The sequence below is a fragment of the Erinaceus europaeus genome, chromosome 6 (genome assembly GCF_950295315.1).
Source record: "Erinaceus europaeus chromosome 6, mEriEur2.1, whole genome shotgun sequence".
Lineage (NCBI taxonomy): Eukaryota > Metazoa > Chordata > Mammalia > Eulipotyphla > Erinaceidae > Erinaceus > Erinaceus europaeus.
In genome coordinates, this window is record NC_080167.1 from 55556670 (window position 1) to 55573125 (window position 16456).

Here is a 16456-nt window from a genome sequence, read left to right on the forward strand (position 1 = left end):
TCCATTATTTTCCTTTTGGACCTTTAAATACATGGAGGATTGATTAGTATGCAATGAATCCATACTTTTCACAGACCATTTAAAATAATACAAACCACTATGTATTCATGATACTATTTCTTATGGCATTTAGAGTCCAAACATTTAGCCATTTGTGGGCTCATTGACTTTAATGGGCCAAACAGGAGCTAAGGCAGGAGCTTTGTTCCCCTTACTTTACTAATCTCTTAGACCATGATAATATATAGTTGTGATTTTAAATTATAGGTTTAAAAACAATTCAATCAAGTGTTGAAAATGAATAGGTTTACAGTTCCTTTGAGTCTAAAGAGAGTAGCAGTAGGTGATCTTTATCAAAATCCCATTTATTAATGAGAGGAGAGGATAAGTGACAGAGAGACCCAGAACCCCCCTCTGGTGTATGGGGCACTGTAGAGCTAGCTTGGGACTTTGCTTCATACAAGACCTGCACTCTACCTACTGGACAACCTCCCTGATCAGCAGTGGATGATCTTAGCTGGCAACACAGCATAGTTAACATATCTGTGCTCTTAAATGACCATAGCATAGGGAGTGGCCTGGGTCTCGGACAGATGACCCATGGGTGAAACATACTCCAAAACTGGGTTACTCCTTGCTAATCAAGATGATTATGTGAGTCAAATTAGTCATTTTATCCCTGAATGCTTTGCCATTCATCTTTTCAGGTGTGACAAGTACCAGGTCTTTTAGGAAGACTGTTATGATCAGCTCATCTCTGGTGTGTGTGTGTGTGTGTGTGTGTGTGTGTGTGTGTGTGTGTGTGTGTGTGTGTGTGTAGGGAGAGAGAGAGATACGGGGGTAGAGGTGGAAATTGCAGCTTGCAGAAGCAGTCATCTGCAAGCTCTCACGCTTGGCAGGTCATCTAATTTAGTTTCTTCTATCTAAAGCATAAGTGATATGTTATCTAATTAGCTGATTTACTCTGGCTCAGTCTGCTTAGATTAGCTTGGCAGAGTGATGAGTAAACAGAGAAAATGAGTATCAGAAGTGGGCAAAAGCAAAAGGAAGAGAAAAGAAAAGCCATGTGTGGCTGCAGTGGTGGTGTGGGCAGGGTAGTGAGGCCATTCTAGCCGTCTTTTCTGTGATGCCTGTGAGACACATACTGGCAGAGAGAGCGTCCAGCCACCTCACGCAGGGTTCTGTGGTCCTAGGACCCCAGATTGAGTTCTCAGGGTGGAGGGAGGGGGGACATCTCAGATGAGATCAGCCAGAGCGTCAGAGCATTAGCACAGAGCCAGACTGCCGCTGCCAGCCGTACTATGCATGAAGAGGCAGCCAGAGTGGCAGCGCAGAGTGAGCGGTGAGCAGTGGCTCAGGCAACGTCAGGGCTGGGCCCTCCTCTTGTGACAGGCAGGCTGCTGCAGGCTCACCAACTGCAAGATGCTCTGAGCTTTTGCAAACCTCTTGAGCTGAGAATGGCTCCTGTGAAAAGGTTGGCCCCCTCAAACTCTGGTCATCCAGACAGTCCGAACTCTGGGTTAGTATGCATTATTTCCTGGAAATAAATGAGACTTTGGGGTAGATCCCTGGGCGATAGACACCTCCCTGAAGAGGAAGAAGAAGAAATCAAATTGCCCAGAAAAAGAAAAAAACAAACAAACAAACAAACAAAAAAAAACCAGGGAACACAAAGCTGGGGGCATGCCTGCTGGAACGATGGTGTTTTTAGAAACTACCTAGGAGGCAGAAGTGAAGTGATTTGCCCATGCCGCTTACCTGGGAGTGGAAGTGGGGAGACATGGACAGCGGCTCTGGTGACAAGAGGAGGCACAGTGCAGCTCAGTGAAGCCACACAGTGACTGCGTCCTGCACCCTCTTCATGCAGTGCTGTGGGCTGGTGCATCGGCGGCGAGTACGGGTGTCCTATGTAAGTTTCTCTCGCTACGGCATTGCAACGAGGGGCTGGCTTTAACTACCCATCCTGCTTGGTGCATGCTGCCTCGTCTGGAGTGGTTTAATCCCGGTGCTGAGGAGCAGTCAGAGAATCAATCATTTGCACAGCGAATAATTTATCCAGGCACCTGAGGATGATGAGATTACGAGTTTTTTTTTCCCCTCTTCTCCTGGAGATGTTTCTGTCTCTTTAGTGACATGTTATTTCCATAAGGTCAGAAATAAATCACTTGCACGGAGGGTGGGTGAGAGGAAGGTTGTTTGAGAAGTCCATTGTCTCTGAGATCTGTATCAGTTCAAACCAGTTGCTATTGCTTTTGCTAGTACGGTCCTCCTTTCAGACTTGAATTATTATATATATATATATACATACATATATATGTATATATACATATATATGTATGTATATATATAATTTTTAGAAAGAAATCCTATGCCATTGGGCAAATGAAAAGTAGCCCCAAAGGCTGACATTCAATCCCATTGGAAACAGCTCCCAAACATAGATGATAATCATTTGATGGATGACACAGCTGTTGCAGTAACGCCAACATCCACAGCAGCTTTGTCGTTCTGTGACTATCTCACTGAAATCACCCTTATTTCATGGATCTGCTGTGTTTTTGCAAAATGGCTGTCTCGGTATCCAGTTCTACAGGGCATGCTTGCATAAACACTGAAGTGTTGCTACTTCAAGTGATCGGATGCTAATTGAAATTTGCCCTGTAGTCCGCAAGCCGGCAGGCTCCCAGGAAGCTCATCAGGGTTGCTTTTCAGACTCCTTTTGCAGGCTGCTACTTTATTTTTCAGGCAGGGAAGGAAAAAGGTTTATTCAGGCTGGCCAGTCTGCAGTGCTAAATTGTTTAACACTGATTGCTGTCTGCAAAACAAATAGAAGATCTATGAAGAGAGTGAATCAATACTCAAGGGTAGAATGTAAAGAAAGCTGTGACCTTGGAAAGTTGACCCACTGGAAAAGAGATGCATGTGTGATACTTCTAGGATAAACAAGGTCACAATCTGGTATGATCTGAGTAATAAAGTTGGAAACCAGGTGTGGGAGAGTAGGGGAGGGATAATGAGACTCAAACAGCATATTTTAAAGATCGCGTTCAATTTAAGTAAGTAACTATCTGAGCCCCTTTAATTTCAGGTTTTTGCCATTATTATGTATTCAGTGTCATTCGTCTTCTGAAAGCAACAGTTGACATGTAAGGAGTGAATGTGAATCTAGTGTAGACAGCCAAGATTCTTAAAGACACAGGGCTAGATTTTTTTTTTCCCTCCACAGATAACTTAATTGCTGTTTGATAAGGCTTGAAAATAAGTGATACAAAAAAAAAAAAAAGGAAAGAAGTGCTACAAAGTTTTTAGGGAGTAAGAATATCCTTATAATGACGGTCTTAAATTAAAAAGTATTTGAGACTGAAATCTGTGTTCATAGGATGATGCAGCTGGCAGTGCCATAGATGTGTGTACTTCTGTTGATTCTTATGTAATGAATTAGAAACAACCTAGGATTATGTAACCTGTTGGTGGCGGGGCAGGGGGGAAGAAATTCTGAAACAAGGGCTCACATAAGGCAGTAAGTACTGCCCTACTGATTTTTTTCTTTTGCTCTTTTCTTGACATTGAACATGTAAATGAATAGAAGGTGCAGCAAGACCTGTGTTTTGGGGAGTCTTGATGGAATCTTTAGAAGATCTGCTTCATCTGCTAATTCTCACACTTGTTACCTTACATTTTGGTTAAGGAACTCCTCCCCCTCAAAAAGAACAAGCAATTTAGCATGACTCTATTGCAGGATAAATAGAATAAATGATCTTAGTCACTAGAATATCCATCTCTAAACTGTTACCCACCTGCTGCTGTTTGTAGCCTCTGACAGCTTAGTGCGTGGATTGCAGTTTTCCTTATAGAAGCCCAAGCCAGAGCAATAGGTGTGTTAGCGTGGGAACGTATATCATGTTCTTGGAAGGAAAGAAAGCCCCCCAGTGCAGATATATGCAGGTGGGATTTCTCATCTGCAAAGCAGATGATATGTGGAGCTCAGAAGTTGCTCGCAGAACAGTTGGGTGGATGCAGGACAAAGGGCAGCTGATGCACTAAGGACTGGGCCATAGCCACTCAATGTCCACTATGTGGTCTATCCTTATATGCTTTTTTGAATCTTTTCTAACTTTAGGGAATGGTGGCTTGGATTATATTTTTATATCTATCGATACTAAATTCCAATGAAATCCTGGGAATTAAAAAGACAACAGTATCGGTGGGGGGGGGGGCGTCGGAGGCCTGGGATATTATGCACCTCAACAGGAGTGAGGCCCTGGGGTTCAAAGCCTGGCACCACACGGGAGCAACCTGGAAGGCACTGGGGGAAGCTCCACAGAGGTTGGGGATAGCGATGTGGTATCTCTTCTCTCTCCATGGGTGTTTCTTGCTCTCTTTCTCTCCCTCTAAGCAAAAAGAACAAAGAAATTGGACCTGGGAGGTGGCTCAGTAGTATCACACATATGCAAAGCCCTGAGCTTAATCACCAGCACCACCTTTAAAAGAAGGTATGACAATGTTAAAACAAAATGGATTGATACTTAGTTAGATGAGTAGGTATGCAGATATAAGTAGATGATGGGTGGGTGGATGGATGGATAGATGGATGGATGGATGGATGGATGGATGGGTGGGTGGGTGGGTGGGTGGATGGATGGATGGATGGATGGATGGGTAGGTGGATAGGTGGATGGATGGATGGATGGATGGATGGATGGATGGATAGATGGATGGGTGGGTGGGTGGGTGGGTGGGTGGGTGGGTGGGTGGGTGGATGGATGGATGGATGGATGGATGGATGGATGGATGGATGGATGGATAGGTGGATAGGTGGATGGATGGATGGATGGATGGATGGATGGATGGATGGATGGGTGGATGGATGGATGGATGGAAGGATAGATGGATAGATGGATGGATGGATGGATGGATGGATGGATGGATGGGTGGATGGGTGGATAGGTGAATGGATGGTTATGTAAACAGGTAGGAAGTCAGGTAAGTAGATAGACAGGTTGTTCTATAGGGCATGTTCTATAACTCACTTGATATATCTGTGTGTATCTGAATCCTACACTAGCTTTTAGCCCTTTATTTTTAGTATGACAGCTTTCTTAAGCATTCCTCCTACTCTTAACATTGTCTTTCAGGAAGCAGAAGGAAGTTATGTGGGATTCAAATAAAGTTACATGCATCTGTCATAGTTCTTTATTTCTAGGTTTTTCCTGTCCACAGCTCAGGCTTTAGTGAGGCCCCACCTCTCTCTTGTGTGCAGTTAGTTGTCTTTCTGTTTGTTCTGCCAGCCAGGGGTGGGGGTGGGGGGCAGGGACCCACCTTGCAGGCTGTGGCCCCTGCCTGTGGTTCTAAGACTCAATACATAGTAAGTTTTATCTCTTGGATGTGATCATTCACACTCAAGACCAACTATGTCTTCATTGTTTTGTTTACATACACAATGATTCCTTTGGTGCCCCGCTTCCTATCCCAGGATTCCTATTTTTATGTGTGAACTGCTTCTCTATTTTGATTTGATTCTATGACATGAAAATCAGCCTGCCAAACAAATACTTTGCAGCAAAGAGGGATGCATGAGTGAGTGAGCTCTGTGTGCTTCTCTGGAAACACCGGTACAGTGTTGGCATCTGTAGCTGGAGAGGCCGAGCGTGGGGTTTGTGTGCTTGAGACCACTGCTCTGTGCACAGCACTGTCCACATCAGAGCAGTGCTCTCGTCCCCCCCCCCAATGTCTCTCTCCATTAGAGAGTGAACTAGGGGCCAGGCAGTGGTGTACCTGGTAGAGAGTGCATTTTATTATGTGCAAGGATCCATGTTCAAAACCCCCCACTCCCCACCTGCAGTAGCAAAAGCTTCAAGATTGATGAAGCAGTGTTGCAAGTGACGTGTCTCTCTTCTTCTCGACCTCTCCCTGCTCAGTCTCTAGCCAAAATAAATAAATAAATAAATAAATAAACAGATGAGTTTTTAAATATAGGAAATATTGCCCTTTGTAAGCCTGGGGGCAGTTACTGATGCTTTAGGAAAGCTCTTCACTGAAGCCCAGCACACCTGCAGGGAAGTACCGATGAGCTCTGTGTGGAAACCCCACGGTGATCACACCTGAGTAAGCAACTAAGCATCACCAGCACCCTGTCTCTCCCCCCCACACCCCCATCCCTGGCCGGCGACCTCCCCGTCCTCCAGGGCGCCCACTCACCTGGATTCCTTTCTCCTGTTTGTGAACTTTATACCAATGGGCTTCTCCAGCTTACACTCCATTCATACAGTGATGTTGACCCCGTCCTGTGTCTGTGATCAGTCTGTGTGGCTGGGCATAGCTGTAAATCAGCCGCTCGCTCTCCCCACGGTTTTTTTCCTCTGTGTAGCTTATCCATCCTACTACGGACAGGCATTTGGGCAGCTTCCATTTTGGGAATATAATACATCAAACTACTGTAACCATTTGCAACATGCCCTTTTGTGTTTTTTTTTAAATATTTATTTTATTTTTGAGAGAGAGAGAAAGACCAGAGCACTGTTCAGCTCTGGCTTATGGTGGTGTGGGGATTGAACCTAGGACTTTGGAGCCTCAGGCATGAGAGTCTCTTTGCATAACCATTATGCTGTCTTACCTTCCCACCCTCTTGTGTTTTTATATTCCTTTCTGTTGGATAAAATCTAGGAATGTGTGGACACCCTGGATGGATGGATGGATGGATGGATGGATGGATGGATGGATGGATGGATGGATGGATGGTCTTCAACCTAAGTTAATACTGGTAAACTGGTTTGATGACTTTAGACCCAGTAGCAATGCTTCTCTGGACCTTGCTATTACCTGTTGAATTTGGCTGATCTAAAGTGTGTGAACAAGTAACACATGTGAATTCTGCTTGGCATTTCTCTGAATATTGATGAAGTCAAGAATCTTATGTATTTATTGACCACTTGTCCAGCCTTTCTTCAAGTACCTACCTGTTCAAGTTCCTTGCCTCTTTTTGTATATGGTTATCTGTCATTGGAATTTTTTTTTCCTGGTGGCAGGAATGGGAATGGAGAGGAGAGAAGAACTGACATGGTAAAAAAAAGTTACTGGAGGGTCAGAAAGGGTTCATTGTGCCAAAGTAACTTCTGTTGTTGTTTATTTTCCTTGCTGTTGGTCTCTAGTCTCCAAGATGTTCCCAAAGCTGGCATCATGTACAGTTCTGCCAGTGCTGTCTTCTGTGTACATCATGATGTTCGTTCTAGCATCAAGGTCTTGGATCCATTTAGAGTTGGCTTTTGTGCATGACAATGTGTGTTGCTCCTGATTCAGTCCTCTGTGTGTAACTACCCAGTTTTCCCAGCACCATTTGTTGAAACGGTTCTGTATCCATTTTATGTTCTGGACCCCATTGCCAAGTTTACTGCTCCACGTGTGAGTTGCTTTTCGTGCTCTTACTTGATTTTTATTATTTATTAGAGAAAAATTGAGAGGGAAGGGGAATTAAGAGAGGGAGGAGAGAAAGTGAAGACACCTGTGACACTGCTTCATTGCCCCGTGAGGCTTCTCTCCCTGTAGGTCGAGACCAGGGGCTTGAACTTGGGTCCTTGTGCATTCAGTTGGCACTGTGATATGTGCACTCAAGTGAGTGCACCACCACTTTACCCCACCTTACATGCTCTTAAGGTATTTTCTCAAGAGGGTGCTAACTCTTCAGATTTGGGATTATATGTATTTTTACTGGCGCGTCATGTCCACATAAGCTTTGGATTTGACACTTTCAATTTTTAAGATGACATTAATTCTAAAGAAAAAGAACAAGTAAGCTCATCCCCAAAAGATATGAAGCTGTTCTTCAGAGAGCATGTACCTGTTTCACAGCAGTTAACCTCTGCACCAGAAATAACACAAGCATTGGCAGTATTTCCCAGTAAAAGTATTACTCAATGACTGAATTTTTCAGAGCTTTTAAATTTTGCTTTAATCATAAGTTTCAGCACTCGAAGGCATTTTATTAATAGGGAGCAAGATAGATAACATGCCTGTAAATGTTGGTGAGCACAATGGAGGAAGAAGGAATACACCCAGACGTTTGCAACCTCAGCGTGTTCTATGCATATGTCTTGGAGAATTTTAGGGGGTCCTTACCTGGTACTGGTCTGGAAGCCTTCTCAGTACATCCTGGGCTACTGACCTGTGCTCTCTCTCACCAGTGGAGAAGCACTTTGGTTATATATTTATGTGGGGGAAAGAGGATATTTTATTTTATTTTATTTTATTTTATTTTATTTTACTTTACTTTTTGCCTCCAGGGTTACTGCTGGGGCTCGGTGCCTGCACTATGAATCCACTGCTTCTAGAGGCTATTTTGTCCCTTTTGTTGCCCTTGTTGTTTATCATTGTTGTTATTATTGTTGTTACTTCTGTCAGTGTTGTTGGATAAGACAGAGAAAGAGAGTAGTCGAAAGAGGAGGGGAAGACAGAGAAGGGGAAAGAAAGACAGATAGACAACTGCAGACCTGCCTCAATGCCTGTAAAGTGACTCCCCTGCACGTGGGGAGCCGGGGTTCGAACCGGGATTCTTGCACCAGTCCTTGTGCTTCATGCCACATGCGCTTAACCCACTGTACTACCGCCTAGCCCCCGAGGACTTTTTATTCTTACTTTTCAACCCTTTTTTTTAAATTTAGCATACTTGGGGTCTCTTTTTATTTAAAAAAAAAATTCTTTATTTATTATGGATAGAAACAGAGAGGAAGTTGAGAAGGAAGGAGGAGAGAGAGAGGGAGAGAGAGCGAGACACCTACAACCCTGCTTCACCACTCGTGGAGCCTCCCCCCTGCAGGTGGGGACCAGGGGCTTGAATTCGGGTTCCCGTGCGCTGTGCTGTGTGCACTCAACTAGGTGCGCTACTGCTCGGCCCCTCTTTTTCTTTCTTTTCTTTTATGGCATTATATTGGGGGATTAACAATCTATACTAAAGTTGTTGTCATCTCATGACAGGTGTCTACAAAACACTCTTACCCCCAGCTTGGGTCCTTTTCCACCATCACACACGAGGACCCCAAATCCCTGCAGCCCCCCTCCCTGCCCTCCTTCCCCAGGATCCTTTGTTTTGGTGCAATACAACAAACACAGTCCAAGTTTTAATTGTACTTTTCATTTCTACTCCTAGTTCATGAGTGAGATCATCCTGTATTCACCCTTCTCTTTTGGCTTATCTCAATGTGGTTCCTTTTTCTTAAAATTTTTTACTTATGAAAAGGAAACATTGACAAAACCATAGGATAAGAGGGGTACAATTTCACACAATTCCCATCACCAGAACTCTGTATCCCATCCCCTCCCCTGATAGCTTTCTTATACTTTATCCCTCTGGGAGTATGGACCCAAAGTCATTGTGGGATGCAAAAGGTGGAAGGTCTGGCTTCTGTAATTGCTTCCCCACTGAACATGGGTGTTGATAGATCTATCCATACTCCCAGCCTGTCTCTCTCTTTCCATAGTGGGAAAGGGCTGTGGGGAAGCAGAGCTCCAGGACACATTGGTGGGGTTGTCTGTCCAGGGAAGTTTGGTTGGCATCCTGCTAGCATCTGGAACCTGGTGGTTGACAAGAGAGTTAACATACAAAGCCAAACAAATTGTTGACCAATCATGGACCTAAGGGCTGGAATAGTGCAGATGAAGAGTTGGGGAGTCCTCCATTTTGTAGATAGCTAGAAGGCATATTTTAGTTAAATTCCAAAGGGCCTGCGGCTGTACTAGTTTTTTTTTTTTTTCCTTTTTCTTTTTGCCCCTGAGCCTGAAATCTGATATGCCAATGGATCCAAGTTATTATCTGGGGAGATGATGTCATGGCTGGAAAAGGAACAGAAAGCTGGATCAGGGAAGAGAGTAGCTCCGTAATATAGGAAAGGGCTATAAATATTGTTGACTGTAAACCCCATCAATTTGATGTGATCTGGGACCCATAATTAGCTTAGGAGCCTGTGTGACCTCTGTATCCCTCTAGATCTGAGCTCACATTCTGTGGTCATGAGTAGGAATTTTCCATGCTGCCCCAGTATCAACCCATCTTCCTCAGGTGTAGCATAGAGTATGTTGTCCAGCCTCCCTTCGGAGGATGGAACATTCTCTACCATTGTTGATCCAAGTTGAGGACAGGGTCCTATGGGGCCCACAAAGGGGTGTATTTTGTTGTTCCTGATAGAGATGACCGATAACAATGGAGAGAGGGATTTATTCGAGGTCTAGGCCCATCATGTCTGTCTGGGAATCTTAGGACTCCCCAATTAGGACCCCAGCTGATGGAATGACCTGATAGTGACTAAAGAGTCATCATTAAAGTATGCCAGTCTTTTGCCCTTATTCAGCTTTTTCAGTCCTTGCTTTGATAAGATTAGCTTTGGAGTGAGTGAGAGAACTGTAATAGGAAGTAAGTGAGGAGGGGTATCTAAGTCTAAGTAGACACTATTTCATTATGAACTTGATACTTACTTACTACAGACTATTGTGTATTTTTGCTTTCAGGTATGTATTTTGTCCAAATTTATGGATACGTGAACATATGCTCTATCTTATGGGACCTGGTCTATATCTAGGTTTTGGGACTTTGTTGGGAAGTGAACCTCCTGGAATGGAATTAGAGAATACCATGAAAGAAAAGGTCTCACCCGAGTAATGAGGGTGAAGGGTTGGCATTCCATGCTTGACATCTCTGGACACAAGTCTAAAGTGAAGCATGCTGAGGTGGTACTCATTGCACTGATTAGGTTGGGATCCGCAGATGCAATAAATATCATTTGGTATGGCTTGAAAGAAGCATGCAAGAAAGTGAACCCCACCCCAGAGGTTCCAGGACTGAGTATGATGGCTGTAGGCTTTGCCATCTATGGACTCCACTATCTTGAGGAATTTCCCACTTATTCCCTTTTTTTTTTTTTTTTTTTAGTGTTTTCAGCATGAACAGGTATTGGATTTGGTCAAAGGCTGTCTCTGCATCTATTTAGATAATCATGTGGTTTTGGTTTTGCTTCTATTGATGTGAATGACATTGATTGACATATATGCTGAACCAGCCTTGCATTCCTGGGATAAATCCTACTTGGTCATGATGAACAATCTTTTTGATATACTGCTGTATCCGGTTGGCCAGGATCTTGTTTAATATTTTGGTATCTATGTTAATCAGAGATATTGGTCTGTAATTTTCCTTTTTTGTTGTGTCCCTGTCTGCTTTTGGTATCAGGGTGATGTTGGCTTCATAGAAGGTGTAAGGGAATGTTCCTGTTTCTTTGATCTTGTGGAAAAGCTTTAGAAGTATAGATATTAACTGTTTTCCTGAAGGTTTTGTAGAATTCGTTTGTGAAGCCATCTGGTCCAAACTATTGTTGTTGGAAAGGGTCTTAATAACTGTTTTGATTTCTTTTTTCTGTGATTGGTGCATTTAAGTTTTGTAGTTCTTCTTGGTTCATTTTTGGAAGGGCATATGTTTCTAGGAATTCTTCCATTTCTTCCAGATTCTCTAGCTTGACAGCGTATAGTTCTTCATAGATGTTTCACATGATTTTCTGAATTTCTGTGGTGTCAGTTGTGATATCTCCTCTGTCATTTACAATTCTATTCATTTGAGTCTTCTCCCTTTTTTTTTTAAGTGAGTCTGGCTAGGGGTATGTCAATCTTGTTTATAAGAGGTTTTTTAGGACCTCTTTCAGGGCAGGCTTGGTGATGGTTGCCTTCTATAACTGTTGTCTGTCTGAGAAGGTTTTGATCCCTCCATCTAGTATGAATGAAAGTCTAGCAGGATATATTTTCATTCAGGGCTCAATAGATATCTTGCCATTCTCTTCTGGCTTTTAGAGTTTGAGTGGAGAATTCTGCTGTTAGTCTTATGGGTTTTCCCCTGTATGTGACGTTTTGTTTTTCTCTTGCAGCCTTTACAATCCTTTCTTTATCCTTACTTCTTTTCATTGTAGCTATGATGTGTCTTGGTTTTGGTTGATTCTGTTTGGGACTCTCTCTGGGCCTCTTGAATCTTAATGTCCTTTCTGTTGTTTATGTCTGGGAAGTTTTCTTTTATTATTTCCTCTAGAATGTTTACTTCCCCTTCCTCTCTTTCTTCCTCTGGCAGGCCAATTATACGAATGTTACTTCTTCTGAGATCATTCCATATGTCTCTGTTGTTTTCAGTGTCTGTAAATCTCTTTTTGAGCTCTTTTACCTCTTTCTTAGTTTTCTCTAGCTCATTCTCTGTCTGGGTAATTCTGTTTTCTGCTTCTGTTAGCCTGCTTTCCCTTCCCTCAGCTTCTTTCTTCAATTCAGTTATAGCATTAGCTTGTTCTGCTAATTGACTTTTTAGTTCAGCTATTTCAGCTTACAGTTCTCCAATTACCTCAAGGTAGCTAGTATTTTCCTTGAGGGTCTCATCTGTTGTTTCCCTAATTCTGATAGCCCATTCCTCCATAGTTGTCTTTATTTCTGTGATTATTAGTTTTACTATTGCTTGCATACTTTTCTTATCTATGGATACTTCTTACTGATTTGGAGTGTCTTTTGGGCTCCTGTCTTGATTCATTGTGGTAGCAGTATTATTTGCTCTTGATTTAACCTTTTTTTAAAATTGGTGTGTTTTTTTATTTTTTTGTTCTGTCATTCTTCAATTGTTGTGTTTTGAGTACAAGCCACACTATACTAATACCTTTATGACAAATGCAGTCACCAACCTCAGAAATTAAAATAGTAACTGAAGCAAGGATTGATGCAGTTTAAGCAATACCAGTTAGCCAAACAACACCTCCAGTCCAAGAAAAAATAGCAAGCAAATCCAAAAGAAAAAGAAAGAGAAAGGAAAAAAAGGAAAGCAAGAATAGACTATTATGCAAATCTACTGACCACTGTACATTCTAGGGATAGCAAGAGGAGAAAGGCAAGTAGAGAAGAGAGACACACACACAGAGTACACTATAAGTCAGATTTCTTCCCCAAAACAATTCACAAACTAGTATCAGTGAGTTCAAAAATCAGAAGAAGTAGGAAGGAAGAGGAGAAGACAAGAAGAAGAAAAAAACAAAAAAAGCAGTGAAAGGAAAGTGTTTTTTTTTTTTTTTTAATTAGCTAGGAGGAGCAAAAAAGGGGACAGTGGAGGGAAGAGAGTGAAACAAGTTCCTCTCACAATGGATAGAACACCCAGTCACCTAGCAATGGAAAAAATAATAACAGTTAATTTTGGGTAACCTGAGGAAGGAGGGGGGGGAAGGGACATGGGTATATATAATAGTAATAATAGAATAGAGTAAAAGACCCTAACAGTCAGTCTGCAGCTTGGACGGCTCCAGATTTGCTCAGGCAGCCTGAGCAAAGACAGCCAATTGTAAGAAGTATCCAAAAAAAAACACCTCCAGGTAGTCTTTCCCAGGCAGGGGTGAGGCTCGGATTGGTCAGATATTTTGTCACTCAAATAGAGCTCCAGCCACTTAGGAAAAAAGAGAGAGAGAGAGAGAGAGAGAGAGGAAATCAAAAAGGAAAAGGTTTGGAATGACACCCTGATGAGGCTGGAATCTTGGTAAAATAGCTCAGCAGGAAGCCTGCTAGGAGCAGCTATCCAGTGCCTGGGGTCTGGTTCTGGGGTGGGTGGGAGGGGTGAGCTTCAGAAATAAAAGATTTCCTTTCTTTTCCTCCATTTTCTAACCCAAGAGTGAGCTATAGGACCCCTCCTTGGTGTCACACTTAGGACCCCTTATTCACCCTCTTGTTGATGGCCCAGTATCCTACCCTATCCAGCGAATCCTAGGTCACAAGTCCCTGCTTGTTGGAGCTCATGCCAGCAGCTGCCTCCAAGTTGCCATCTACCTCCCCATGTGGGTTCCTTTAAGCTCCATTGAACATGAGGCAAAAGAGCTGGCTTCATATTCACAGCTGAGTAGTATTCCACTGTGTATACTCTTAGCCACTCATCTGTTGTTGGACACCTGGGCTTCTTTCAGGTTTGGGCTGTTAAAAACTGTGCTGCTATGAGCATAGTTTTACTCAGGTCTCTTCAGATAGACGTGTTTGTTTCCTTTGAATATTTCCCCAAGAGAGGAATTGCTAGGACGTAGAGTAGGTCCATTTCTAACATTCTGGAAATCCTCCTGATTGTTCTCCACAAGGGTTAGACTAATCTATTTCCATCAATGGTGCAGGATGGTTCCTTTATCCCCTCAACCTCTCCAGCATTTGTTGTTACTGCCCTCTCATATGTATGACATTCTCACAGGAGGAAGGTTATCTTTTGCATTTCTCTGATAATCAGTGACTTTGAACATATTTCACATGTCTGTATTCTTCCCCATCTTTTGAATGGGGTATTTGTCTTTTTTTTTTTCTTTTCTTTTTTTTTTTTGCTCGTGAGTTTGGTGAACTCTTCATATATTTTGGTTATTAACCTTTTTTTCCTGATGTCTGGCATGTAAGGAGTTTTGGTGATATCCCCTTCATTTTGGGTTTTGTTTTTCTCACAATTGGACTTGAATCATGATTGACTCTTTTAAAACTTAGATTGAAGAGAGTTCTGTCAATGTTTTCCTCTAAGTATTTGATGGTTTCTGGTCTAACATTCAAATCTTGGATCCAATTGAAGTTTAATTCTGTGTATAGTGGTCCAGTTTCATTCTTTTGCATGTTTCAGGCCAACTTTCCCAGCGCCACTTATTGTAGAGACTTCCCTTTCTCCATTTAATACTGTGGTCCCCCTTGTCAAAAATTAGATATCCATGGTTGTGTGTTGAGCTAGCTTCACGGGCGGAAGAGACGACCAGGGACTCATGGCTGAGTGGTACGCAGTTCAGTCTTTATTCATGTGGAATGCAGCACAATCTAAACTATCTCTAATCACAGTCTTGTCCTTATATATCCTGAGTCGGAAGAGTCAGGTCCAAAGAGGATGTACGTAGGATAGGGGATGGGAAGAAGGAAAAAGCGTGTGAAACAGTGAGGATTAAACCAATGCCCTGGAGGCAGGGTGGTGCTTAGTTAACAGTGGTTATGTAAATAGAATACAGAGTTAAGCAGGGGGGATTAAACCAATGAAACAGAAGGGGTCTTAGAAGCAGAATTTAGAAGCATACCAACAGGTGTGGGGGCATTTTTCAACTTGGTTGAGATAAAATTGGCAAACGAAACTGTGAGACATTTAGCAGCCTAGAGGCTGTGCAGTGGCTGAGTGCTGGACTTGCAGACATGAAATCTTGAGTTTGATCCACAGGATGAGATATGCCAGAGTGATGCTCTGGCTCCTCTTTTTTATGAAATAAATAAAACCTCTGAAAAAGGAGAAAAATTGTACATGGTAATGATGTGACATGCATATATTTCATGAAATGACGCCTTGTTCAGTTAATGAATACCTTATTCCCTCAACATTTGACTTTAACATTTAAGTTCTGTCTTTGCAAGTTTCTGTTCACAACACAGTGTTATCAAGTGTAGTCACCATGTCATACAAGAGATCTTCAGAACTTCCTCTATTTAGGGCTAAAAATTGGAACCCTTTTACCCACCTCTTTCTATTGTCTTGCTAACCCCAATCACCGGAAGCAGGCCTGCTCTCTATTTCTACAAGTTTGACTTAAGTTTGTAGATCCACACCGAAGTGACACCATGCAGTATGGGTCTTTCTCTGACTTACCTCACTTATCTTAATGCCCTCAAGATGACTTCTGTGTTGTTTTAAATGGCAGTTTCCTTCTTTCTCATGGTTGGAAAACTTTCCCCACCTGCAAGGGGAAAGCTTTGTGAAGGTTTCAGGTGTCTCTGTGTCTCTCTCCTTTTCTGTCTCCCCCCTTTCCTCTCGTTCTCTGGCTGTCTCTATCTAATAAATAAACATAATTAAAATTAAAAGAAGAAAACATTTGTGTGTGTGTGTGTGTACTTTATTTCTTTATCTCTTCATCCATTGAAGTTCATTTAGGTTGTGTCCACATCTTGGCAACTGTGAATAATTCTACAACAGTGTGAGACCATGAGGAGGCAGTTGAATATGTGAAAGGCCAACTCATGAGCAGTGACAGAGTCTATAAATGGTACGTCCTTGGGCAAGTCAGACATCATTTTGTGCCTCAATTTCCCTTTTTGCCAGTGAGGAGTGTCAATAGACTCTTGCCCCGACATTTACTGTAAACATTACATGTGTTCAACTGGGGCAGCACATGGCACACAGTCATTGTGAGTTTTTATTGTCATTGTCATCATCTTGAACACCTCCTCTGCACGTAGGTACTACTTCTCCTGCAGCTGTGATGAAGAGCTTTCCCTTCTGGAAAGTTGAATCCATGGCTTTAAAAACAACAGTGGGGGGGGGTGGTTGTCGGGGTAGCACAGTGGGTTAAGCGCATGTGGTGCATAGCGTAAGGACCAGCTTAAAGATCCCAGTTCGAGCCCCTGGCTCCCCACCTCCGGGGGGGGGGGTCTCTTCACAAGTGGTGAAGCAGGTCTGCAGGTGTCTATCTTTCTCTCC

The 16456-nt window shown here is 42.8% G+C and overlaps 1 protein-coding gene across 6 annotated transcripts in view; it reads left to right on the forward strand.

The window, feature by feature from the left end:
* The window catches only part of CACNB2 (calcium voltage-gated channel auxiliary subunit beta 2), a 389518-nt gene that overhangs the window by 119065 nt on the left and 253997 nt on the right, over positions 1–16456 (forward strand). Inside the window, exon 1 of one of the 6 annotated variants that reach the window (XM_060192246.1) lies at positions 1330–1909. The exons of 4 other annotated variants lie outside the window; for them this stretch is intronic. In XM_060192246.1, the coding sequence (XP_060048229.1) occupies positions 1862–1909 (48 nt within the window). In that variant the 5' untranslated portion in view covers positions 1330–1861. Of the gene's footprint in view, positions 1–1329; positions 1910–16456 lie in introns of those variants that run through there. One more of the 6 variants, XM_060192247.1, reaches the window with a different exon arrangement.